Source organism: Notamacropus eugenii, chromosome 2 (assembly GCF_028372415.1).
Source record: "Notamacropus eugenii isolate mMacEug1 chromosome 2, mMacEug1.pri_v2, whole genome shotgun sequence".
Lineage (NCBI taxonomy): Eukaryota > Metazoa > Chordata > Mammalia > Diprotodontia > Macropodidae > Notamacropus > Notamacropus eugenii.
In genome coordinates this window covers 360,523,827-360,551,791 of record NC_092873.1, presented here as the reverse complement: position 1 = coordinate 360,551,791, position 27,965 = coordinate 360,523,827, and the positions used below count along the sequence as shown (strand labels likewise).

Here is a 27,965-nt window from a genome sequence, read left to right as displayed (position 1 = left end):
ACAGATGGAAAAAAGGAGGGAGGGAAGAAAGGAAGAAGGGAAGGAAGGAAAGAAGGAAGGGAAGGAGGGAAGGGAGGAGGGAAGGAAAGGAAGTAGGGACTATTACTATCCTTGTTTTACAGATGAGGAAATTGAGGTCAAAGTCACTTCCCCAGGGTCATATAGCTAGTAAGTGTCTGAGGTCAGATTTGTACTCAGTTCCTTCTCCACCTAGCTACCACTAATTTTAATTACTAGTGACAAAACTGCAAGTTATGACTCAAGGTTTTGTTATCTGAGCTTGATAAAGAGGTTCATGGTTCAGTGGTTAGAGATGTGGGTTTAAGTTCTACCTCAGAATTGCTACTATATATTCAGGCAGCTAGGTGACATAGTAGATAGAGTGCCAGGCCTGGAATCAAGGAGATTCATATTCCTGAGTTCAAATTCACCCTCTGACACTTACCAGCTGTGTGACCCTGGACAAGTCACTTAACCCTGTTTGCCTCAGTTTCCTCATCTGTAAAATGACATGGAGAAGGAAATGGCAAACCATTCCAGTATCTCTGCCAAGAAAACCCCAAATGGGATCATGATGAGTCGAACAGAATTGAACAACAACCTGGACAAGCCACTTACTGTTGTCGAGACTTACTCTAGGCCATTCTCTTAAGACTCTAAGTTGCAGAGAAGATGCTGACCACCAGTGACAGAGGGAATTTCCTTACCTGGAAGTAAATGAAATCACAGTTCCAAGTCCTTATCCCTATTAGCCCGAGCCTTGATTTTCCCATCTGTAAAAGATGGACAGTGGTGACGCTGATGAAAGAGTCATCATAAACCTCAGGTGACCAAAGGTTGTGAGAAGGCAGAAACCTGTAACTAAGGTTGAAGTTTCTCCTCTCTTCTCTGCCTATGCCCTGCACCCTGTACTAAATAAGTGCACCTCATTATTATCTAAGCTCAAAACCTCTACCTAACACCCCAAACTGCCTAGGGTCACTGCTGCTCCTTTGGCTCACACGTCATGGAGCAAGGCTCAGGACATCACTATCACTTTCATCATCATCATCGCTGATAATAATAATTACGATGTGTGTGTTCGTCCTTTGTTGCCAAAGAAGACCAGGCCATCAGAGAAATGATGACATGACTTGCACTTGACTTTGTTTTCAGTGAGGGAGGGCTGTGTAGGTCACCAGCCTCACTTCTCCTCCAGAGCCATCTGAATCCAATGACCAGATATTCATCAGGATGACTGGAGATGATCCAGCGCGAGGCAATTGGGGTTAAGTGACTTGCCCAAGGTCATACAGCTAGTGAGTGTCAAGTGTCTGAGGTGAGATTTGAACTCAGGTCCTCCTGACTCCTGCACTGATGCTCTATCCACTGCACCAACATCCAGCTGCCCCAATAATTACAATAGATACTTTAGGATCACACACCCCCTTCCTTTCAAAGGACTTTAAGCAGCACCCACATTTCATCTCTTCCTTTTGAGGGATGGAACAGAAATTATACCCAAAATTTGATAGAGAGGAAAATTAAAATTCATTGAGACTAAGTAAGTGGGGAAGAAAATTTGAATCTAGGGCTCCATATTAGGTAGTATAATAATAATAGTTAACATTAATATAGCTAGCACTTTAAGATTAACAAAGCACTTTATATATGCCAATTCACTTGATTCCCCACAACAAACCTAAGATGTAACGGCTGTTATCATTCCCAAGTTACAACAGAGGAAACAGAGGCAGGGAGAGGTTAAGTGACTTGCCTGGGGACACACAGCTAGGAAGTATCTGTAGGAAGTATCTGATATGCAACTAAACAAAAGGACTGTATATGGTCTTGGGGTTTGGGGAGAATGGGTGAGGATGATTTACCCCAAATGGTTTGCAGCTCCAGTTATCCCAATTAGGGTGGGCTAACTACATATGTGCTTTAACAAAGATACCCCCCATTACATACACACACACACACACACACTCACAAACACACACACACACACACAATTGATGTAGAACAGCATTAAAGCAGAGTCAGGTGAGGGAAGTGTAACTTTTGATCTGCCCTGCCACGATCCACTGCCCAAACCTCCCAGATGATGGCTTTTGACAACAAGATGCAGAGGAGGAGCTTCACAAAGCCAGCCTCGAGCTCCATGGGCTTGGGAAGCCTGAAGGAAAGCTCCAGGATGGAAAAGATGAAACAGGGATGACTCTTTCTCAATGTCCCAACCAGTCCCCTATCAACTAGTTTTTCTACTTGTCACCCCTGAGGTAATTTCTTCCTGCTACATCATTCCCCTCTTGCCACAGGATGCACCAAGCTGAAAGGGAGCACCAGCTGATGCCTGGGGAGATCTGAGTGTGGTGAAAGATGCGGGAGGACACTGCCAATGACCTGAGTCCTCCAAGATCTACAGAGATGCATAGCAGCAGTGGGAGTTGTGGAAGCCTACACATTTATTTTTATTTCCCTGAAGGCTGCTCAGAGACAGTCAGGCAGAAAAAGAGAAAGATTCAAGAGGCTCAAGAGTTTCCTGCTGGGTGGCTGTGGAGGTCTCAAGCTCATCAAATAGCAGCATCATGTCAGTCACTAAGGAGTCCAGCAGTCCATAGACCTGAAAGAGACAGCAGAGCATATCAAAGACTCTCCCTGGGAGCCAATAAGCCACCAATGCAAGGGAAATAAATAGTGCAGAGAAGGGGAGGGACAGCCACCCCAGGAGCAACAGAGGACATGAAAAGACCCTTTCTAAGGTGGTTGGTTGGTTGGTTTTTAACAAAACATCATCAGCTTTGCTTGTTCCATATTAAATTAACAACAACAAAAACCTAATGAATTCAATTCCCATTCATCCAAATCCTCTTCTGGTCTTTGTTAAGGAAGGTAAGTTTTTTATGGGGTTGCAATATTCTATGTATTATTGTGTTGTATTTTGCTATTTTCACTTATTTTAAAGTTTTATACTTAGTTTAGAATTTAAACTTTCTCTAATTGATTTCAATATAGCATTAACTTTAAAAATAGATGGTACACATATAAAATAACAGTTGCATAAACACATCTTCATGTATGGATAGAGTACCCACTCATACCAATTTAATTAATATTCCATGCATACACGTGCACACACAAGACACAGTAGACAGAGGATTAGACTTGTTCAGAGAGACCTGGGTTCCCTCTGTTTGCTCAACTGTCCCATTATTGTTGGGCAAATGTTTATTTCCGATATGTTGCTGTTGCAGATGGCATCAAGAATGAACATCTTTGTACCAATTACTGATTTTTCTCTCTAAGGTTATTTCCTTAGGGTATTTTTCCAAAAAGTGGGGCTACAGAGTCAAAGACTCTATCACCTTTGGGGAAAGGGGAAACCAGGGAAGGGAATGTACCTTTATTAAGCACCTACTGTGTGCCAGGCACTGTGCTGAGCATGATACATATATCATCTCATTTAATTCTCATGACAACTCTGTGAGTTAGACGTTGTTACTATCCCCATTTTATAGATAAGGAAACCGAGGCAGACAAGAGCTAAGTGATCTGTCCAGCCAGGTACAGCTAGTTAGTGTTGGAGTCTAGATTTGGACTCAGGTCTTCCTGATTACAGGTCCAGCATTTTATGCTTAGTGCCAACTAGGTGTCTGACTACAATGTTTTACATCCTTCTCTTCTTTTTTCTTTCTTTCTCTTTCTCTCCTCTCCTCTCTTCTTCTCTTTCTCTCTCTCTTCTTCTTCCCTGTCTCCACCTTCTCTTTCCTCCTTCCTTCCCACTTTTCTCTCTCTCCCTCACTCTCTCATTTCTCTCTCTCTACACACACACACACACACACACACACACACACACACACATACACACACACACACACACACACACACACACACTCTCCCCTTATCTTTCCATAACCTTGCTAACACTGGGCATGCTCTAGGAATAACCCTATACTTAACAGGTAGAGCACACATCAAAGCTCAGTGACACCAAAGGTGACAGACAGCCCAGAACTGCCAGGCACCTCTGGACTGATGAAACGCTGCCCTCTGGGGATCCCTGGCTGACATTCAGTTTGTATCACGCCTTTCTTGTTAATCTTCTTCCCTGAGAGGCGTTTATCATTCCCGTGAAATTCAAAAATGGGTTGAAAAGTCTCCCCAGATCAAGAGGCAGGACCAGGGACTTAACCTGCATGGACTCATCATCTCCTCTACAGCAGTCACTGGTCCAGGACCCAACACCCTCTTTAAGCCTTTCCCAACACTCAAGAGATAATCTACTCAACCAATGGCGTAGTCCAAGGAATAGAGCTGAATTGGTTGAGGACACAGTACAGTAGATACTTCAAACATGCCTCTATAATCAGCCAAACCCTAGGAGTCTACCAACCTCTGCCTTGATCGCCATGTAGGACCAAGATCTCACCTGCTTCATCCAGGATCCCAACAGTTCTGGGTTGTAGGCTCCCTAAGGCCAAAGCTCCTTTCCCTAATCACCACTCCCTAGCTACCATGCCCCCTCATACTCCTATCCCACTCTACCATGTCCTTCCTCTATGTTCTCTGGAATCCCCTTCCTGTTGTTCTTCAGAGTAGACCTGCTCCCCACCCTTCCCTGTCCCAGAAACTGCTTTGTGCATGTTTTTGTACTTCATTTTCCATGTATGTGTGTTTCCCCCTATATCTCTTCTTGACAGAATACAAGTGCTTGGCTGGCAGAGATGGTTTTTGTGTTTGTGGTTTTTTTTAATTCTAGAGGAATTCTGGAGGAATTTGGGAGTAGAAGAGGTCTTAGCTCACTCCCTGATTTTCAAGTTAAAAAAAAAGTTCTATCTTGAGTAGGCCCTTTTGAAATAAGTCACACACTGGAGCTTTAAAAACCCTCACTTTCTAGAGAAATTCAACCAACTTGATAATGGTGCTCCACCAAGAAATGGGATTATCATGAGAAAGCAGACCCTGGAAAGGCAGTGGGGAAGGGCAAAGAAAAAAGATGATACAGGAAGAGGAGATGGTGTAGGGAGGCCAAGGAGAAGAGGGCCTGCCTGTCTCTGCCAGCCTCACCTCAATGTAGAGCCTCTGGTTATACTTCTCTTGGATTAGAGGATCCACCGGTTCAAAGGGGGAGGCCGATTGCTCCCGAGGTAATTCTTCCAGAGATGTTCTTTCTTTCCCATCCCGAGTTGGAGATTTCTGTAATTTCTTCTCTTCTCTTCCTCCCTTGTGCTTCCTGCTGTTGGCACGATCCTGGAAAAAGCAGCCAGCGTTTTGTTAAGATAAATAAAAAGGCCAGGCTCATCCTCAGCAGCCTCTCTGAGAATGGTGGCTGTCATGGAGAAAGGTCCACTGTGTGAGACACAGCCACCTGCCATCTTCCCCAGCCAGTGTGCTCCCCTGGGCCAAAGACTCTATGAAGTTCTATGACTCACTTCTCTTCCTGGTGACTTTGCACCTCCTTTCTTCTCCTCTTTTTCTTTCCCACCGCTCTGCTTCTTTTCCTGGGCCGCAGGTTTCCGTTCTTCTTTTCCAATTTTCCCAGATGGTTTTGCTTCTATTAAAGAGGAAATATTCCTGTGACACCCTTCTCATGCTCCACACAATTCCGCAGGGGACCACTGGCTCTAAAGCTGAAGGGTATTTCCTGCTTAGGGGCACAAGATTTCTGCTGTAAAGAAGTTGGATACAAGAAATCTGTAGCACTGATATGCAAAATACCTCATTTGTTCCAAATGAGAATTTTTTTTAAAGTCTATTGATGACTTCTGTTTGTATATCACCTCCTTTCCTGAGTCTATCCTTCCTCTTTCCTACTTAGTTGAGTTACAGGATTAATTCATTTTTGGGGAGGGGGGAGGCAATCTTGGTTAAGTGACTTGCCCAGGTTTACCCAGCCAGTGAGTGAGGCCACATTTGAATTCAGGTCCTCTCGACTCCAGGGTTGGTGCTTTATTCACCTAGAACTAGCTGTTCCCCAGGATCAGTTCTTTTAAAAGGTGGTGCTGCGAACAGAGTGCCTGACCTGGAGTCAGGAAGACTCATCTTCCTGAGTTGAAATCTAGCCGCAGACACTTACTAGCTGTGTGACACTAGGCCAGTCACCTAATCCTGACTGCCTGAGTTTTCTCATCTGTAAAATGAGCAGGAGAAGGAAGTGACAAACCACTGCAGTATCTTTGCCAAGAAAAACCCCCAAAGAGGTCACAGAGTGTTGCACCTGATTGAAATGGCTAAACAGCAACAAAAACCAGCAAAGTAGATGGGAAAGCATGTTAGCACTATCTAGTTTTACTGAACTATAGGCCCATCTCCTCCCTCATCTTCTCTTCTCTGAAAAATGAGGGAGTCAGATGAGATGGGTTCTGGAGTCCCTCCCGGCTAGGTAATTCCGGTACCCCCCAAGAGGCAGATGGGAGAAGATGCACTGCTCTAGACCAGACAACTGCTCAATTCAACTGGGATTCAACTACAGAGGGTACAAAAATCCTGGGGATCCAGTGTCTCCTTCTGTTCCTATACAATGAAGTATAGGAGTGATAGCCATGGTGCTAATCATATCTTACCATGTTCCTCTAGGGCCTGTATATAAACCGTATCTTTCTCAGGCAGGCCTAACAGAGACTTCAGCCACATGGAATGGCTCACCAGACCATCAATTACATCACGCCACAGCTGGAAGCTAGAGAACAAATAAATTCATCTTTCAGGAGGCTACAATGTGTTTGGGAGAGAGACCCTACAATGTGTTTGGGAGAGAGACCCTGGAGGAGCAGTAGCCTTCTCCACTCCCAATTCTGGGGTACTACCTTCTAGCAGTGGTCAGGTCCTATGCATTATAGCTAATTTGATAGACCAGCAATTCAGCGGTGCTGACTCCCATACCCCACATGGTAAGGTGGTTAGAGATCTACTCCATCCATAATCTCATTGTGAAACTGACCTCAGTTTTGAGTAGAAATCTGGTTAATGCTAGCCCAACAGACCAGGCAAGGGGCAGCATCACTGAAATGATGACAGAGGGGCTCCATTTAACCCTCGCCACCCAGCATCTTCATGTACCTGTAAAGGTCCTTTAGGTCCCAGAGGGCCTGTACTACCTTTGGTCACAGAGAAAAGGATAGATCTTGGACTATACATTCTCATATGAGGACCTGGAAGGCCATTTTCTCAGTTTTATTTTTCAACCATTTCAGTCATGTCTAACTCTTTGTGACCCCATTTGAGGCTTTCTTGGTAAAGATACTGGAGTGATTTGCCATTTCTTTCCCTAGCTCACTTGACAGATGACGAAACTGAGGCAAACAGGGTTAAGAGATTTGCTTAGGGTCACACAGCTGGGAAGTATCTGAGGCTGGGTTTTAACACAGGTCTTCTTGACTCCAGATCAGACACTCTAATCATTGTACCACCTAGCTGCCCATTTTCTCAGACAGTCCTACCCCTCACAACAAACAGGATGTCCCAATTGGGAAGGCTTGGTTCTCATTCCCCATACTTACCTGACAAGACAATGTTTGAGGAGGAAAAAGATAGACTATGGCTTCTTTGGTGACCCTAAGAATTGGGGCTTAAAGTATAATAATTACAAAGAGTTGTTTCAGTGAATAACTCTGCTGGGAGGAAATTTTGCTACCTGGAATTGTTCATTTTCCCCAGTAAAGATATTATACCATTTAAAAAACTTAGCTCATATTCAACTTAGAAATAAGTGTAGCACTCCATGGAACACCCTGTCTCATGGCATGCCAGTTTAATCTCTCTCTGTCCCTCTGTCCATCAAAAAAACAATGAAGGAGCAACCCTAGAATGTTGTCTACTCACCAGAGGTCATCAGGGCAACAGAAGGAAGTATGGTAGCCAAGGACGGACAATTAGTTAAGAGCCATTCTTTGCCAACCTAAGTCAAAGGGGCTAGACTCCTGCCCCAGAACTAGGGAGGCAGGGCTTTGTAACAGAGAAAAAAGGGGGAAGAGATTTTTCCTGTGGAAAAACAAATGAGATACTACTAGGCATGTTTCCCCAGGGTGGGGTGAAGGAGATTTCAAAGAATAAATGAAATATATGCAAAAATATTCTTAGCAGCACTTTTCTGTGGTAGCAATAAATCAGAACAAAACATAGTGAAACAGGTAGCCATTGACTGATGCACAGATGAGCAAACGGTATTAATGCAATGGAAAATTGATGTCTTCTAAGAAGCAATGAAGATGAAAAATTCAACATCGGAAAATCTGTCAGAAGTAATGCAGAGAGAAGCAGGCGGAACAAGAAGAAAACACATAACATACATATGTATATACATATATATATACACACACAAAATATACACAACATAATAATAACTGACATTCACCTACATGCTGATGGGCCGTCCTCACAACCACACTTTGAGGTAGGTACCACTTGTATTATTCTCATTTTAGAGATAAGAAAACCAAATGTCAGAGAAGTGATGTGACTTGCCCAGGGTCACCTAGAGCTAATAAGCATCAAAGGTGTGATCTGAACTCCTGACTCCAAGTACAGGGCTCTAGCCTCTACAGTAGGTTGCAAAAGACCAATCCTCTAAGGCAGCTGGGTTTGGGTTAATGACAGTGATCAATCCTGGCCCCAGAGAACTGATGATGAAAGTTATGGGAACTGAATACTGCTTATACTTTTGCTAGTCACTTTTTATTTCATTGGTCAGTTTTGCTTCACTGTTTTTTGTTTTTTTTGGGTTTTTTTGTTACAAGGAAGGGTTCAATAAGGGAGTGGTATGATGGGGAATGTCTGGGCATTGATAAAACTTTTTTTTTTAAATGAGGTATTACACCAGGGAGGCGGGGGGCAGGGAGCACATACCACATCTGGTACAGGAGGTCTGACTGCAGTGGTCTCTGCTCTAAGCATAGCTCCAGGGCCCCCTTGTTGAGCCTGGTAAGTGCATCCTCTCTCTGTTCCTCTTCAGGGAGATCCAACACTGCCTAAGGGGTCCGAAAGGACAGCAACTCTGCCTGAGTCCTGGAGGTCCTGATGTACCCATTAGAGGCTCAGAAAGGCACAGAACACTGTTAATGTCAACTCCACACATAGGAAGGAGATTCCATTTATGCCTCTCCCCCAGGAATGGTGTGGTTATATCTGGGCCCTGGGGACAGATTGGAGTGCTCTTGGAAGAATACTTAGTTTTGTCTCATAGGCATCCCACCACTACTACCAGGAGGCTGAAGATGTCTATGTCTTTGGTGGCATCCTGGAAATCTGTCCTCAGAGATAACCCAAAGCTTGGCAAGTCAAGCCAACAGTTCCAGGAGAACTCCCACATCCTGCTGGACTGTGAGTAATGAGAGTCAAATATCAGGCCCAGGATGTGCCATTTACTGAGGGACGTTGGACATCAGTTCCCCTCTCTGGAGATTAGTTTCTTCCTCTGAGAAATGAAGGTGCTTCCCCACATGCTCTCTATGGTCCCAAGCAGCCCAGACATTCTATGACCTCTGTCCCTGTCCCCCCAGGGCTGCCCTTATAACCCACCTGTGAAGGGGAACCTCCCTCTGCCCAGGAATGAGGCTCATCTGGGAAGCCTGTGAGCCTAGGTGAGAGCACCACACTGATGCTGTTCAGAGCCCCTTTGGTGCCCAGCCTGTTCATTTCTAGACCAATACCTTTTTGAAGTCATCCACACAAAGGTTCCACTTGGGGTGCTCAGGAATCATTGTGTCTGACTCCTCAGGTGCCTCCACAGCCTCCTCTTCCAGTTCCTTCTGGCTTTCAATCACCTTGAATATAGTGCTCTTCCGGGTCAGGAGAGGTGCCTTGGACTCAGTCTTGGATGGAGTCCCCTTTGAGCCCTTGTGGCTTTCCCCTGCAGTGCCTTTAGTCTTCTCCCCCATGATGCTCTTATCAGAACCCATGGGGAACTTGGGGACTATCACTTCGTCCTCCACAGGGACTGGGCCAGCTTCTTCCTCTTCAGGGGGGGTCGGTGCGGGGGGAACCATGAATTCATTCCACAGTTCATGGAGTTCTCGGATCACCTGATGCTGATAATGTAGCTATAAGAGAAATAAAGAATCACACACACACACACACACACACACACACACACACACACACACGGGTCAGAGCTTAGGAACCAGAGTCAAACTCAGCCTTAACTCGGTGTTGACTCATGCACCATCTGCTGCCTTGCCATCTCCCTGGCACTTACACACCTGCAGCTGGCTGCAGGGTCACCCCGTACCTGAGGGTTCCTGTAGCAGAACAGATCTTCCTCAGTGAGGTAGGCATCAACTGGGGACGAGGCTCGCTGTGGGGACCAGACCCCTCTCAGCAACTCATTCAGCACATCCTCCACAATTGTGACAGCTTCTTGGGAAGCCAGATTGGCCTGAAGAAAGGAAGGGGGAGCACTTGCAGCCTTTTACTCCCCTTCTCTCTGTTCTCCAGACTTTCCATAAACCATGGTAGGGTGGATGCCTGGTGGAGGTGAAATCCCCACTAACACAACCCAGTCCTCTCTGCTAAGTCTGCCCCTTCCCTCCACAGTCTCCCACAGCTGCTTACTGTTGCAAAATCTACTGGGTATTCCCAAGCAACCCTAAAAAGTGGAGCTCAAAGAAGATAATATACGTCAAGTGCTTTGTAAATCCTAAGCAAAAATAAATTAAAAAAAAAACAAAACCTTAAAGCACCATTTGAGTGCTATTATTACAAGAGAGACATGTTATTCTCCCTGCGATACACATGGCCATCACCTTCACTGGGAGTTCCCAATGCATAGGAGGCTCACTAAAATCTGCAGACTTAGGAAGGGATTGGTGAACATTCCTTACTCCTTTCCACTGGCCAGCTAGAAATAACATGCCCAATAGCATGAATGTTAGGACACTAAGCATGGCAAGAACATCATAGTTAATATCTTCCATCGTAATTCAATTAAGTGGTGTGGTTTTTTTCTGATTCTTTCAAACCCAATCTAACTTCCTTCAGAGTCTAACAGGCTACAATACTTCGCATAGTAAGGTTGAAAGATACCCTTTTTCTGTCAGTACAAAGAAAAAGCCCTGACCCTGTGCCTGAAGGACCTGAGTTCAATCCCCACCACTGACACTTACGATCTTGTGACCTTGGACAAAAAGGATTTTCTGTTAAATGAAAGTTGCTGCTTGTTTTCAAAGATCAGTAACTCACCCCTTTGGGCTAGGGGTAATAGGATCACCATTAATACGAGCCAGGAAGGACATGAGGGTAATCTATCCAACCTCTGCAGCTGCCAAACTCCCAGGTCCCTTACCTCCAGTGACTTTCTTTCTGGCTTCAAAACGTCTTGGCTCAGGGCAACAGCCCGTAGAGTGACCTGCAGCAAAGCTCCCCCTAACAATGTTGGGTGGGTTCCAAACTCCCAGCTTTCCCTGAAGATTCCTGCGTTTGAAGACTTGAAGAAGAAGATATACTCCTTTGTTTCCCCAGGAAGAATCACACCTGAACAGGACAGGGACTCAAAGTCTCCCCAAAGTCTAAATTAGCTGAGCCCAGAAGCTGTACCCCCAGATCTAGCACTCCTCCATCTCTTGGAGCACTCCTCCCTCTTGGGAGGGACCATCTCACTTGAAGATTTAAGCCCAGTCTCCCCATACCAAGTCAGCTTTCCTCTGGCCTCTGTAACCTGCATATTCTCTTTCAAAGAAAGTTTGTGTAGGGACAGAGAAACCAGATTCAGGGAAGCTGGGCAATGACTACACCTTGATTTCTTTCAGGGATCTGCCTGAGGTCAACACCCATCTGGTCCAGGAAGACCAAGGCCATTTTCTCTCACACACCTTCCTTGGTATTAAAGTAAAATCGTTGTCGTCTGCTCTCCTTAAACTCTTCAAAGGTATCAGGCTGATGCAGCCGCCTCCAGTCATACCAAATTGCTGAGGTGCCATTGTTTACGACTGTTAGGACAGAAGATGTTCTCTCCCCTTCCATAGTCTCAAAGGTTAAACGGACAGCAATGCCAATTTGCCTCTATGGGAGAGAAGGGGGATGGCTATGATGCTGATCTACCTCTGTGGGACAGAAGGGGGGCATTGATGCTGATCTGCCTCTATGGGAAAGGAGAGAAGAAAGTCAGTCTGCTCCGCCAGTGGAATACTCTACTCTCAAACAGAGCAGTGGGAACTATGAAAGCAAAATTCTGATGGTGACTGCCCCAGGAGTTGTCACTGACAAGGAGAAGAGACAAAATAGATTCTAAACTGTAGCTAGAAGTTGTTGTGGTTGTATTCGTCCTTCATTGTCAAAGAAGACTATACTATCAGAAAAGTGATGACATGACTTGCACTTGACTTTGTTTTGAGTGAGGGAGAGTTGTGCAGGTCACCATCCTCACTTCTCCTCCAGAGCTATCTGAATCCAGGGACCAGATATTAATCAGGATGACTGGAGATGACCCAGGATGCACTCAGGAACTCACTTAGGGTGAGACAATGCCCATTCAGTGAACAGACCTCTTTAAGAAGCTAGAAGTTAGTGCTAATTGACAACTTCCCACTGGTGAAGGTTCTTAGTTCCTGGTGGATGTTATGAAATCTTTTTCCCTGAAAAGATACCTGTTTAGGGAGGGCTGACTTGTATGCTTGCTTGGAGGTAAAGCAGCAAGTAAGAAGGGTAGGACATGGGGCTGGGGTAGGGGTGGGGGATGGTGAAAACAACACTGAGGTTGGAATCCAAGGATCTGGGTTGGAATCACTGCTCTGTCAATTACTATCTGTGGGGCCTTAAACAAAGCACTTAGACTCCCTGCTCCTTGATTTCTTCATCTGGAAAATGAGCAGATTAGATTAGATAAACTCCAAGTTCCCTTACAGATTTAAAGCTATGATTCTAAGGACCACAGTAAAGTCTTCCATTTCATTCTTGTTCAAGTTAGTCCTGTTGCCATTTTTGGATGAAAGCTGAAAGTGTGGTCAGACCAAACTAAAATGGGACATTGCCATCTCCTTGTGATTTTGTCCAAGTCACCTTCAGGGTAGGAAGGCCCAACCCTTTCCCGTGGACTAGGCTAAGCTGGAGGACTCAGTTTGGGTTTAAAGGTACACTGAGGTATATACAGAGTTTACCTCTCCTGGTGGTAGGTTACTGTCGATCCAGCATGCTGGTTTTCCACAGAATAGCAAAGAAGGACCAAGAAAGGGCATGGGAACTACATCGGGATAGTCAGCTAAAGGATCTCTGGAAGACAAATCAATGACATTTTGTTCTTAAGGGGGCTCATGTTGTTCTGCAGAACCTGGAGAGAGGGCAGCCAGAGGCATTCAGATCAGGATAAAACTGGATGATATTGGGAGATGCTTAAGACATAGCATCCTCAGCATCAATTTAGTGCAATTTATCAAATGCCTGCTATGTGCTGGGTCCCATTCTGAATACTGGTGATAGCTAGGTGATACAATGGAAACAGGAAGTCCTGAGTTCAAATCAAGCCTCAAGATACTCCCTAGTTGTCACTTAACCTTTGTCTGCCCCAGTTGACTCATTTAAAAAATGGAGCTAATAATAGCACCTACCTCCCCCCGGGGTTATTATGAAGATAAAATGCAATAATATAATAGTGATTGTAAAGGTTTCAGAAAACTTAAAGCACTATAGATAAATTCTAATTATTGTGAGACAATATGTAAAAACATATTCCCTACCCTCATGGAACTTCCATTCCAATGGGAGAAATTACATGCAAATAACTCTGTCCACACAAGATCTACGGAATACAAATGGGAGGTAATCTCAGAGGGAAAGTATTAGCAGTGGGAGATGACCAGGAAGAGCCTCCTCCAGGTGGTGGGATTGGAGTCTTGAAGAAAGCCAGGGACAGTAAGAGGACAAGCCTTCCAGACATGGGGGACAGCAAGTGAAAAGGCCACTGGGTCAGGAGATGGAATGTCTGGCAAAAAAGGCCAGTGTCACTGGATCATAGAGTGAAATGTAAGAAGCCTGGAAAGGCAGGAAGGGGCCAGGCTGTGAAGGGCTTCAAAAGTCAAACAGAGGAAACTCCCAAAATCTCCAAGTCTTCAAATTACAGAATGATTGATAATTTGCAGAATGAGATTTGATAATTATTCATCATGACTAATGAAGGGATGTTCAAGAAAATCATCTTACAGAATACAATAGCGTGAGAGACATGGCTGAAAGAGAAACCTGAAAAGGGCTAGGCTTAGAAGTGATGGTACTAGAGAGAGTTAGTAGGGTGGGCTGGCCCTGAATGCAAACACAATTTCTAGAAGGAACTATAACACTGGAATACACACAAAGACTACATGAGATGATGTCCCACAATGGACATTATTCGCCCATCCTTGACATTAAAACCAACTCACGAAGTCCCTTCATTAGATGTATCTTCCTTGACATCTTTAAGGATTGGAAAGTGCTCTGCAGAGACAGATGAGAAAGGATGTCCTTTACCAACCACTTCGAGGCCATCAATGTCCTTAAAAGGGGAAAAAAATGGAGAATGTGTTCACCTTTTCTAAAATGACATAAGCATTTCACTGGGGGCTTCCTACTGAAAATGGCACAAAAGGTCCAGAAGCATTACCGGCTGGTTGAAGTCCAACTCCTTCAGGATGCACCGGAGCTCCTTTCGTCGGTCAGTCAAAAAGAGACTCTTATCCCATGTGAAACGGAACCAAGGCTCCTTCATGGATGGAAGTCCTGAAGAGCAAGCCATGGTCATTCAGTACATGAAGACCAGTCATATCTTTTCACCCACCTTCCCTTCCTAAAGAGCTCTAGTATCACTGGTAGAACCTCCAAGAAAACTACATTCACAGGGTGTTAGTTTTCCTTACCTGACTCCATCTGAATGCTCTGGGGCTTCCCTACATGAATGATGGGCTGTCGGTAGCCACAAGGCCACTGAGTCACCAGTCCTGTTAGTTCATCTCCAATACAGTCAGACTGGTTCCAGAAATCACAATCAACCTCAGTGCCCTGGAAAATAAGAAAAATTGATTGAACTCCCCCCAACTCATAATGGTACCAATGTGGGGAGCCCAGAAAGTCAAGGACATCTGATTTGGTACATACAAACCCTCTCTCTGATGAAACAGTATCCCTTGTGATGTCACAGGAAAAATCTTTTATGTTTTTCCTCCTGGGATAAGGAATTCTAACTTTTACAGAGACTTCAGAGAGATCTATTATTTAGGACAGATACAGAATTATCAGGATCTGAAAGAGTACCCTTCGGGGACTACCTACATTCCAACCAAATTGTCTATTGGCTGTCCCCTGCTATGCCTTTGCACAGGCTGCACCCCCTCCCTGGAGTGAGTTTCCTTTTCATCTCCCCTACTTGTATTTCCTAGCTTCTTCAAAGACTATTTGAAATGCTATGTCCACCTCTGTGCTTTCAGGATATAGAAACTGACTTCTCTCATGATGCAAAGTCTTCCGTCACCTGAGACCCCTTGGCCACTTTAAAGATATCACTCAATCACCTCAGTCCTCATTAACCAATCCAAACCAACTCAAAGTGCACTTAAGCACTTATATATATTTTTAATTCTTACATTTTAGTAAGAAAGTTACATTTTTATTATCAAATGAGATGTCTATAAAGCACTTGGCAGGTCACTTCTTTGGATGTGCTTTTCTTGACATCTTTAAACAATGGGAAGGATTGTGCAGAGGTAGATGAGAAAGAATACTTAGAAAAGTGTTTAGTAAAGGGCCTGGCACACAGCAGACACTGAATAAATGCTAGCTTGTTTCCCCTTCTAGATGTCAGAAGTTCATTGACCTGTTTGGGTGAGTCCTTGGAAAAGCGAGAAAGCTTTGCTTTTTTTTGGATGGAGAATGTCCTTAAAGTTATGGCAATGCCCCCAGGGCCACTTAATTCCCAAAGTGCTCCTCTCCCCCCCCCCCCTTCAAGCTGTACATAATAGAAAAGCTATCTATTCAAAAGATCCTACTATGTGCACAGCTCTATGCTAAGCAATGGAGATCCAAAGATAAATTGAAAAAATCCTGGTCTTCCTCAAAGAATGTCAATGGTACTGGGGGGAATACAATATGTAAACAGATAAGGACATACATGGCCACTTTTAAGGAGAGATAGCATTTTAACCACTGGGACTCAGCAAAGGTTTCCCATAAGAACTACTGGATTGGACCCATTAGTGGGCATTGGAGGGGATGAAGCAATCCCCTCTGACAAGCGTCGTTAGGGAAGCTGGAGAACGTAAGAGGTGGCAATAAGAAGGAAGTGAATAATATGAAGTGAGCCTCGAAAGGTAGTGTAGAGTCAGGTTGTAAAGAACTGTAAATGCCAAGGTAAAGAGTTTTTAGTTTAACCTAGGAACAATAGTGAGCCACCAAAGGGTTTAGTTCTTGTACCAATTCAAGGTTCAGTAATACCAATGACTGTCCCCTAAATCATGCCCCGCTCTCTCCTTTGCTGCCCTTGACAAGATCAATGCTTTTCCTTATATTTTCGATCATCTTTCCTCTGGGAGCTTACCACTTCAAAATCTCCAGTCTCTCCTTTTCTACAGTCTCTTTCTCTGCTGATGACAAGCACACCCAGGTCTCCTCTGTCCTTAAAAAATCTTTACTTAACTTTGCCACCCCTCAGGTCATCATCCCAGATCTTTCCTCCTTTTGAGAGCTAAACTTCTAAAAAAAAAAAAAAAAGTCCTCTACTACTGTTGTTCGCTCGTCCTCACCTCCATTCTATTCTCAAACCCTCCCCAGTCTGGCATCTGAGTCCAAAATATGCTGAGCCTGCCCTTTCTGTGGTTAACAAGGATCTACCTCTTAATTGCTAGAGCCAATGGTCTTTTCACTGCCCTCGTCCTTGGGAACCTCTTTCTTTGCAGCTTCTGATGCCTCTCTGCCTGGGGACTCTCTCCTACTTAGCTGTCATGACACTGTTTTCTCATCCTACCTGTAAAGCTACTCCTGTTCGGTATCCTTTACTGAATCATCATCCACATCCTGCCCTTTAACCACAGGGGTCTCTCCGGGCTCTGTACTGGGCCCTTCTCTGTCTACACCCTCTGATTTGGTGATTCCATCCACTCCTTCGGGTTCAATTATCTCTGTGAAGATGATACCCAAATCAACATGACCTGTCCCAATAGCTCCCCTACACTCTAGTCCAAAATCTCCAAAAATGACTTCTGGATGTTTTTACCTAGGATGTCCCATTGGCATCTTAAACTCAACATATTCAAAGTGGATTAACTTCGTTATTCCTGCCCCCCCCCCCCAAATTCATCTCTCAGGCAAAACTTCTTGTGAGAGGGCACCATAGCCTTGAGGGTCAACTTTAACCCTTGCCTCTCCCTCCCTCACTAAATCTTACCAATTCCACCTCTACAACATCTCTCCTTTCAACCTCCTCCTGTCTACCCATACACCATTCATAACTTCACTACTGGACTATAGTAATGGCCTCCTTCTCTTCTTCCACTCTCTCCCTGGTTCTATCCTCCATACAGCAGCCAAAAACACCTTCCTAAAGTGCAAGTCTATGCCATTCCTCTGATCAAGAAGCTTCAGTGAACCCTTATAGTGCATAGATTAAAACAAATTCTTTGGCTTGGGACTTAAATCCCTTTGCAACCTGGCACCAAACTACTTTTCTAGGCTTATTTCAGATTATTCTCTATTATACATTCTAAAGTCTAGCCAAACTGGCTTCCTTGCTGTTTCCAAACTCAATATCCATTTCCCACCACAAATGTATTGGTACAAGCTATTTCTTATGCCTGGAATTTTCTCCCTCTTCACCTCTACCTCTTACAGTTCTTAGCTTCCTTCAGACCCAAACTCAGGTACCAGCACCTACAGGGAAGTCTTTCTTGACCTTCCTAATGAATGGTTCTCTCTCTCCCTCTCCCTCCCTTCCTCTCTCTTGTCTCTCTCTTCCCGAAAGAGAAGAGTGCATGGTTCTTTATGGAAACAACGTATTTCCCCAGCAGAATGTAACCTTCTTGAAGTGAGGGTCTGTCTTTGGTTTTGTTCTTGTATCTCTAGTATCTTGTGCAGCACCTTACACACGGTAGGTGCTTGCTGAATCATAGTCCAACTCTCCGAGACCCTATTTGGGGTTTTCTTGGCAAAGATGCTGGAGTGGTTTGCCATTTCCTTCTCCAGCTCATTTTACAGCTGAAGAAAGTGAAGCGAACAGAGTTAAGCAACATTTCTAGGATCACATAATTAGGAAGTGACCGAAGTCAAATTCGAACTCAGATCCTCCTGACACCGGGCCTAGTGCTCTATCCACTGCATGACCTAGCTGCTTTAAGGTAGGTGCTTCATTGCTTATTATTGCTGTTATTAAGAAGATGCCCCTTGGGTACTCCCAAGGTTTGCAATGGAGCAAGGTTTTTCTCTACCACATGAAATTATTTGCCCTAATGTCCAAACTATGCTTTTTCCCCCAAAAATGAACTGTGCAAATTAGTCATGAAAAGTATGTGTGTGTGTGTGGGAGGTGTCTTTTCTTACCTTCCCATAATATAAAACAGAAATGGAACGTTCAATCAGACTTCTTTCTTCCTGTACCCGTCTGAAGCCCTCCCCTGCATTCATGAGCAGCTGATTCACTGGTTTCTTCAGATGCTCTGTTGACAGACAAAGACATGTCACCCCTCCTTCCATACCTGCCCACCCCCATTGGTCTCTCATATTTTTTCCTTCCATAGCAGTCAAAACAAACAGCCAAGTTAGTACATTTATCAGACTTATGAAAGAGACAGATCTCAGTGTGCTGGTGAATTTTTTTAAAATGGCCCTCTGAAAACACCTTTTAAGTTAAACCTGCATTATTAACATTTTCTCCATAATTTCCTTAAGTCTAGACCATTGATAAGACAATAGGTCAAGTGCCAATTTGTAGATTTCCAAAATGTAAATGCTCACACTGAAAAATAACAAGCAGAAGGCCTGAGCTGGTTCCAGCACACTCCTGGACAGACTCCGGCAGCAGAAGTAACCAACTCAGTTCCAGGCTCAAGGGATGTGGACAGAGAGGATAACCTCATCACCACAATTAGCATCATCAATAGGAATAGCAACAGCTTATAATGATATCCCACTTTATAGTTTACAAAGTGTTTTAGATCCCTTATCTCACTTGGTCATTACTAGCCCCTGGAAGGTAGTTGGTATAAATGTCATTATCCCCTGTTAACAGATAAGTAAGCTGAGGCTCAGAGGAGTTGAGCAGCCTAAGGAAGCCATGGCTAGTGAAGGGTGAAGGCCAGGGCCTTCTCCACCAGTCAGTAGCTACTTTCTAGACAGGAGGTTAGCACAGTAGGACACAGGTTCAGACTTAAGGCTCCCATACTTTACTGACCACTTAGAACTTCTTGCTGCTTCTTCCTCAGGGTCATGTTGCGTTTCCAGTTCTTCAGAGATTTATGCTGAGCAGGTGGCAGCCAGAGATCTACCTTCTCTTTTTTGGGTTGTTTCTTTGGCTCCTCTGGTACTGCAATGATGACACTGTCCACACCGGTGGTTTCTGGGATCATTTCAGCTAACTGGAGAACAGAAGAGACACTTGCACTCACCACTACCTTGAATAGGGGAAATCCTGGGGATCAGCAGGAATTTTCATACAGATCAATCCATTAAAAATATCTGCCCCTCCATGGGAACACTTATCTTTAGGTTTCTTGGACAGACAATTGACAGAATGAAAGTCAGTTCTTCCTATATGACAGAAGAGAGTTACTGCTGCCCTTACTCCAAGCATCTGTCTGATATATAGCACTGTAAGCAGGGGTATTCTGGTAAATATTTAACAACAGATTCCCCAAAAGGGAAAAAATGTATACTCGACACACTTTTGGTTTAATATGCACCATTAATATTTTCTCCAACAATTTCTTAAGCCTAGACAACCAAAATAATAAATCAAGCCCTGATTTGTAGCTTTGAGGTGTAAAAGCTTGCCACTGAAAATTTAACAATGTTCTCTCTCTCAAGTAATTTAACAGTGGTCTCTCTCTCAAGCCAGTTCAGGTTGACTCTAGCATGCCCCTGACTGGAAGACAGATGGCACTTCAAGGTGATTTCAGCCTAAAAACGCCTGAGGTAGGGCAGACGACCAAAAGCCTTGAGTAATTTCCCATATCTGCACAACCCTTTATTAATATACCTCAGTGTTTCCTCGGGCAACTGCTATTCTCTTGAAGTCATAGAGAGTTCCCAAAATGTTGTGGGGGAGAATCTGTTCTTTGCCATCAGAGCTTTCCTCTGCTGGCCCTGGTAAAAGGAAAAAGGAAGGATAAAATCCCTGAAATTATTGAAAACTACTCATCACCAAGAGCATCTCTACATGGACCTTTATCACCCATGAAAATTCTGAAAAGCGCCCCTGCTATCTGAGAGGAGGACAGTTTGTTTTTGAGGATGACCTATGCATTTGGAGATGGGATAAATTCTGATCTTACCAGAGTAATCCAAGGGCTTTGCGGCTGCTTCAGGAGTAGCAGGGCGAGCTATTAAGTGATGCTTTGCCTTCTTGACCTTTTGGATTTTATGCTTTCGAATGAAAACTTGATGGGTAACAGTTTTCTCCTCTAGGGCAGGAGGACGGGGAATATGTTGCTAAAGAAACAAGATTCCACAAGATCAGAGGAAGAACATACACACATACATACTAGAATGGCTACTCTTACCTCCTTCTCAGTGAAACTACTGAGGGCTGGAATATCAATGTGAAATGGAGATAACAAAGATGAAAATGAATAGTCTCTAAAACCCTTCACTGAGATATAGAAAAAATTAATGAGTTTCTTTCAAGTATTTCAAGCCTCAGACAACAGTTCCTACATAGATATAATGTATGATCACAAGCAACTTCATTTTATTTTCCTTACATAGGAAGCATTTTATTACAAGAATCTCAGATGTCAACATATATAATTCAGGAGTTCCTTTGGAATTTGAAATGATGAGTGCCTGTGTGCAATTGGTATTTCCCTTAAAGTAGATGAGTCAAGATGATAATGACAACAATGGATGCACGATGAAGAGTGGGCCAAGAATGATTGTGGATATGGTTCGGTTTTAAAAAGAACCACCCACTACACAAGGTATGGAAAAAAGTGCCAACCAAAGATGCCAGTGCCAACTCTAAAGTAAGAGCTCACCCGGTGTGATCCCCACCTTCTTTAAGTCCTCCTCCTTAATGGCCAAAGCCAGGATATCATCTCCCTGCAGGACATTGCTGACAGGCTCAGGTTCCTCCTGGATGGGAGGAGTGAAGAGTTCAGTGACCTTCGCTCGTCTCTTCTCTGGAAGGCAAGAGATAATCTGTTTGCAAACATTATTATACAGATGTGCCAAAGGAGAGGGCTGTATTGGACTCTGTGGAGGAAAGGACAACCCCTCCATGTGTTAATAACAGCAGCCTACCTGGTGCGGTCTAGGAAGCTTCTCTCCTTCCACTCCACCACCCCCTCACTCCTCACATACTATAATTTGGCTCTCTCAAGAGTCAACAATGACTTGTTAATCGCCAGGTCTAATGGTCTGGCAGGTTGCAGCTCAAGTGTTTGTCCAGAGACTGGCTGATCTGGTCAAAAGGGGCTTTAAAACTAAGAATGGGAGAAGGACATGAGTGCCTGGAAATTCGTGGCTTTGTCATGGCACGCTATTGTTGTTGTTGTCCAGTTGGGTCAGACTCTTCGTGACCCCTTTGGGGTTTTCTTGGTAAAGATATTGGGGTGGTTTGCCATTTCCTTCTCTAGCCCATTTTATAGATGAGGAACTGAGGCAAATAGGATTAAATGACTTGCCCAGGATCACACAGCTAGTACATGTCTGAGGCCAGATTTGAACTCAGAAAGAGGAGTCTTCTATCTACTGTGCCACCTAGCTGCCTCATATGCCACATATATTGCTGCAAACCCAACTACCATTTTGGTTTCTCTGAGACAGAACTGTCTTGGCTTTTCCTGGAGTAAATTCTCTGTCCACTCTGCTATCTCTTCTTTCTGACTCTTCTGATATGGGAACCATGCCTCCCCCCTGTCAAGGTTCTGTCCTCAACCCTTTTCTTTTTCTATGACTATTCCCATAGCTTTAATTATCAACTCTATCCAGATGATTCCCAACATATCATTAGCCTTGACCTCTTTTCCAGATTCCATCTATGTGCCAGAATCTCTCTTTGCACTCGCTGTTGGAGTCTAAAGTGTCAAATGCTTAAAACTGAACTTATCACCTTTCCCCTAAAACCTGCTCTTCTTCTTGCCTTCAATTTCTGTAAGTGGCAATACAGTTCTTCTAGTAATCCCTATTCAGAACCTCGCGTCATTTTTGGTTCTTACTGCTCCTTTGCCACCTGTATCCTGTCCCCAAATCTTATGACTTTTGTCTCCATAATTTCTTTTGAATCCGTCTGTCCCTTTCTAAAGGAGGGAGGTTGGAGAAAACAGTGTTAGACAAAAGGACTTGTTTGAATCTTGCCTCAAACATTAGTTATTTGGGTGATCTTGGACAACTCAGCCTCTTTAGAGCCTCAGTTCCTTCATCTGTAAAAGGAGAAAAATGTCAGCACCTATTTCACAGAGCTATTGTTAGGATAAAAGGAAATAATGCATGCAAAACACTTTCTATATAAATATCACCACCAGTCTCATTCAAATCTTCATTATCATCTTGCCTAGATTACGATGGAAGCCATCTCCAATTGTCCTGGTCTATAGCTTGCTACTGGACCCAGATGGCTCCAAAGGAAAGAGAGGCTGGTGACCTTGCACAGCCCTCTCACTTAAATTCAATTCACTTGCAAGTCATGACATCAACTTCCTGATGTCATGGTCTTCTTCGAGAACAAGGCAGCAACCTATGACAATGGTTTCTCTGCCCCAGTTTTCACTCTTACCAATTCTATAAACCACTGCTTAATTTTCTTAATGCACAACTCTAACTATGTTTCTCTCCTGCTCAGGTATCTTCAATTACTCCTTTCTATACTTGGTCAAGTCCACGTGATACCTAGGTGAACACTAGGAAGAAAGTTATTTGCCCAGAGACTTGCTGGTGTGATCAAGAGAGCTTAAAACTAAAAATGGAGGGAGGAGATGCATGCCCAGACAGAAGTGTTAAGTCATGTACTACACAGAGCAAAATATATGTATTCTTTCCAATTTTTTAAACCAATAAATTGGATAAAAACATAGATGGTGGGTTTATTCAACTAGAGGATGACACAAAGTGAGGAGAGATGGTTAATACTCTGGATGACAAAACTGGCTCCCAAAATGTATTGATAAGCTGAATCCAACAGGATGAAATCAAGTAGAATATAAGCTCCTTGAGGGCAGGTCAAGTTAAATCAACAAGCTTTTAGGAAACATCTACTATGTGTCAGGCACTGTGCCAACTGCTGAGAAAACCAGCACAAGCAGAAATAAAGACAGTCCCTGCCCTCAAGGAGTTCATGCTTTAAGGGGAGAAGACAATATATAAAAGGAAATTGAAAGAATGGAGGGAGGGAGAGATAAAGTGAGGAAGAAGAGAGGAGGTTGGGGGAGGAAATGGTAAAGAAAGTCCAGAAAGTCAGGTGTGCCATCTGGAGAGGAATGAAGATGCAGTTGGTCTAAGTATCATCCTTTAAAATATAGTTTCTGGGAGGAACCGGCCAATCAGAGAAAGGGGTGTGGAGGTTACTTCCAGTATGTGAAGTCTAAGGGTAGGATCAGCTTTCAGGCAAACAGAAGTTTCTGTGGAATGGTACGAAAAGGAAGAATAAAGAAATGAAGCATAGGAATTATTTTTTATTTTGTCCTTGCATCCCCAATGCATACCAGAAATAGGGGCTTAACAAATCTGTTGCAATATTGATATATAAATGTTGTTCAGTCGTTTCAGTTGTATCTGACTCTTTGTGATCCCATTTGGGGTTTTCTTGGAAAAGATACTGGAGTGGTTTGCCATTCCCTTGTCCAGCTCATTTGAAAGATGAGGAAACTGTGACTTACCCAGGGTCACATATCTAGGAAGTGTCTGAGGCCCCATTTGAACTCAGGTCTTCCTGACTCCAAGCCCAGCACTCTATTCACTGTGTCACCTAGCTGCCTCCAACATATAAATGAATGGGATGTTATTATATAGTACAAAATGAGCTATGAAGAATTGAGGGATATTTGGGGATACTTATATGAACTTGTGTAAATAAAGTGTGTGGGATACTTACAAATTGGGATATTTACATGGACTTCTGTAAAGTAAGCAGAATTAAGAAAAAAAATCACACAATAATACGAAGGAAATCAACATGGAAAGACACAGAATCCTAACAGATTTATTGACCAATAGCAACTTCAAATAGCAACTTCAAAAGATTAAGCCAAGCCTCAGCTACTACAGATGCAGAATGCAGCATGCAGCATGCATTTTTCAGGCAAGTATAATATGTAGACTCTACTTCTTTGGTACAAAGAAAGGTTCTACTGAGGATGGAAAGTCATTAAGAAATGAGAGTGATGTAAAAAAGAGCATCAATAAAATTATATCTATGTATTGATATCTATCTCTCCATAGAGAAAGCTAGCTAGCTAGAGGGCAGCTAAGTGGTGCAGGTTAGGCCTGGAGTCAGGAAGACTCATCTTCCTGAGTTCAAATCTGGCCTCAGAAACTCCCAAGTTCTGTGATGCTGGGCGAGTCACTTAACCCTGTTTGCCTTTCCCATCTGTCAAATGAGTTGGAGAAGGAAATGGCAAACCACTCTAGATTCTTTGTGAAGAAAACCCCAAAAGGGGTCAGGAAGAGTTAGACGTGACTGAAAAATGAATAAACAACAATAGATAGATAGACAGATAGATAGATAGATACATAGATAGATAGATAGATAGATAGGCAGATAGGGAGACAGATAGGTAGGTAGATAGGTTTAAAGGTTTATTACATAATTCCCCCCCCACAGATTGTTCAGATAGAAAAAAAGAGCAGAATACAGGTCAGAAACATGTTAAGGTAAGAAAGGCACAAGTAAGAAAGAAATGGGACCTTTACTTCATTAATCTAGGATTAATCCAATGGCTGGCTACATTGTTTGAGTGCCAAAAATACGTTTGCTTAAAAGACTATTATTTTATGGAAAACTCATATAAAGAAGGCATTCACATGGAAGTCAGAAAAAGTGATTCAAAGACATTCTCAAGGTCTCTCTGAAGAACTTTGGAATCAATTGGGAGACGTGGGAGACACTGGCACAGGCTGGCCCAGCTTGGTGTGCCCGCATCAAAGAAGGTGCTGTGCTGTATGAGCAAAGCAGAATTGCTATAACCCAAAAGAAATGTGAGATGTCCCTCTCCAAATGATCATACAGACTATTTGTGCTTGACTTGTGGTAGAGCCTTTTGAGCTCATATTGGTCTGATCAGCTACCGTACTTTGACCCCAACATAGTGATGTCATTTTAGTCCTCTTCAAGAAGGAAGGATAACCAGTCTAGGGTTCCTAGATGAAGAAATTCTACTACTGCAAGTCAGCACCTTCTCTACATCTCAGAGTTTTAGACAGCTGCCTAGAGCACTCAGATCTTAGGTGACTTGCCCAGGGTCATACAGTCAATATATATCAGAGGCAGCACTGGAACCCTGGTCTTCTTGACTTTGAGGCCAACTTCCTCTCTTTACATGCTATGGAACACTGCTTCTCAGTGATGATGAAAACAGCTGTGTAGATAATCCAGAAGTCACTTCTATTTGTGGTCAATTTTTCTACTAAATTGCTTCACTAATATAAACATTTTACATTCTCTGAGCATGTACAAATTGAGCAACAGAAGGAGACCAGAGCATTAAAAACTGAGGAAGCAGACAATATAAACCTGAAACATTTCTTCTTTTTATCCTTTAAAAAATTATTTTACACTTCCCCAAAACAATGCAGTTGTGGTAGTGGAGGGAGAAGAATGTGTCCAGTTTAAAGTATAAATCATTGATATTTTGACCAATAGAGCAATGTCAATGAATAGGTGGTTATGAAAGGGACTAATATGTCTTGCTAAAGATGGTGACAGCCCTTCATGGTATATCAAGTAACTTCACTATCTGTGTTAATTTCAGATACAGTCCATTTCAGCAGTAACAAATGAAGAAATGCTTGTTGGATTGAATTCATAGTGATAAAGGCACAATCTCATTTGTTTTTTAAAAGCTTTGATTTAGCAAAGCAGCATAAGGCAGAGTAATGGTGTCATAACCAAATAGAAATGGATCCCTGTAGGCCACATAGTGACTTAGAAAACCAGTTAGTCAGTCAAGAAACATTTATTAAGCACCTACTGTGTGCAAGGCACTGTGCTAAACTCTGAGGATAAAAAAAAGAGGCAAAAAATACTCCTTCAGGGAACACATATCTATGTTCCACTGTGGGGCAGCTTGATGGTGCAGTGGATAAAGCATCAGGCCTGCAGCCAAGAAGACAAGTTCAAATTTGCCTGCGTGAACCTGGGCAGGTCCTTTAGCCCCTATTTACCTGAGTTCCTCTTCTATAAAATGGGAACACACTGGAAAAATAAATGGCAAACCACTCCAGCATCTTTGTCAAGAAAACACCATGGATATAATAATCACGGGGTCACACAGAGCCAGAACAACTAAACAACAATGACAACAAACGCGGTATTGTATTTTTATACATTTTGTGAAACACTTCCCAATTACACTTTAATCTGGTTCAGGATGAACTGTATAATTTTGCAGGTCATGAGTTTGCAGGCCTCCAGCATCAACTCATTGATTTGAAAGAGTCCTGGCTCCCCTATTTATTGGCTCTGTGACCATTAGCAAATCATTTCATTACCATCTATAAAATGGGGATAATAATCTTCCCCAACTACCTCAAAGACTGTTGAAAGAATCAAATATGACAATGTATGTGAAAATGCGAGAAAAGTCATACAAATATTTTAAACAATTGTTGAATATTTTATTATTAAGTGTAGAAAAAACAATAGGCACTATGTCAGGTGTCAGGGGAAGTACAGATATCAAAATGAAAACATGCTTTCTGCTCTAGGAGGGCTTCCATCTTGCCAGGGAAGACAACACACATGGGCAAATAACTGCTAAAATCAGAGGAATTCAAATTCTCTACGAGGTGTGACAAAGGAAGGATCTTTTCCATTGGGGGGATCTGGGAGGGATTCATGGAAATAGACTTTGAGCTCAGTCTTGAAGAAAGGATAGAAATTCAACGTGAAGAGATGAAAAGGAGGGTTGTGTAGTCCAGTTTGGTTGGATGGTGGAATGTACAGTATAGCTAAGTTCCAATTAGTATGAAAAAAGGAATTCTATGAGGTAGTTGCATGTATTTGAATTTGCACTATTTGAAATGACAAAAATGTGAAGTTTAGTAACTGGTTCTAGTCTAATCGAAATATGTGGTGCAAATTTGAATCCTGTGGGACTTCCAGATTCACTGTTCACATTGATCAGGACATGGCTGGATCACCAGGAGGGATCCAAGACATTGCTAAAGGGAAGAAATAGGCCCAGATTGTGCAGGGCTTTGAACATCAAGCTAAGCCATTTCCATTTTATTTGGTAGGCATCAGGGAGAAACTTTATGGTTTGAGTAAAGAAATGAGGATCATCAATGTATAAGAAAGATAAATTTGGTAGCAGCGTCAAGGCTGGATAAGAGGAGGCAAGAGATGGGATGCAAAGTGCAGTTGTCAACTTCCACAATGGTCTAGGCAGGTGGTAATGGGGACCTGGGCTAGGGAGGCTGCAGAGGGGACAGAAAGCAGGGGTCAGATGAGAGAGCTCAAGAGGAGAATCTGACACACATTCACAACTTCTGGGATGGGCACAGTGAGGAAAAAGAAGAGTCCAAGTTGGAAACTGAGGTTTGAAGTAGTTTTGGCTAGGTCAGTGGTGGTGTCCTTGACAGAAATTGGGTAATCAGAAGGAGCAGCTTTTGGAAAAAAAGATAAGAAGGAAGAAAAAAGTCCTGGAAATTTGAATGGACTGCTAACT

The 27,965-nt window shown here is 43.2% G+C and overlaps 1 protein-coding gene across 4 annotated transcripts in view; it reads right to left on the bottom strand.

Moving 5' to 3' along the window:
* Positions 1-2,429: 2,429 nt before the first annotated feature.
* MYCBPAP (MYCBP associated protein) overlaps positions 2,430-27,965 on the bottom strand; it is a 34,221-nt gene continuing 8,685 nt past the window's right edge. The window contains exons 2-19 of one of the 4 annotated variants that reach the window (XM_072646633.1): positions 21,136-21,263; positions 20,418-20,574; positions 20,123-20,229; positions 19,319-19,502; positions 18,469-18,584; positions 14,802-14,943; positions 14,549-14,664; positions 14,328-14,440; positions 13,071-13,182; positions 11,787-11,976; positions 11,261-11,448; positions 10,208-10,354; positions 9,630-10,019; positions 8,827-8,948; positions 6,546-6,661; positions 5,415-5,536; positions 5,050-5,232; positions 2,430-2,605 (exon numbers count right to left, since the gene is read on the bottom strand). In XM_072646633.1, coding sequence (XP_072502734.1) covers positions 2,483-2,605; positions 5,050-5,232; positions 5,415-5,536; positions 6,546-6,661; positions 8,827-8,948; positions 9,630-10,019; positions 10,208-10,354; positions 11,261-11,448; positions 11,787-11,976; positions 13,071-13,182; positions 14,328-14,440; positions 14,549-14,664; positions 14,802-14,943; positions 18,469-18,584; positions 19,319-19,502; positions 20,123-20,229; positions 20,418-20,574; positions 21,136-21,263 — 2,756 coding nt within the window. In that variant the 3' untranslated portion in view covers positions 2,430-2,482. Of the gene's footprint in view, positions 2,606-5,049; positions 5,233-5,414; positions 5,537-6,058; positions 6,113-6,545; positions 6,662-7,803; positions 7,963-8,826; positions 8,949-9,629; positions 10,020-10,207; positions 10,355-11,260; positions 11,449-11,786; positions 11,977-13,070; positions 13,183-14,327; positions 14,441-14,548; positions 14,665-14,801; positions 14,944-18,468; positions 18,585-19,318; positions 19,503-20,122; positions 20,230-20,417; positions 20,575-21,135; positions 21,264-27,965 lie in introns of those variants that run through there. The other 3 variants (XM_072646634.1, XM_072646635.1, XR_011975231.1) reach the window with 3 other exon arrangements.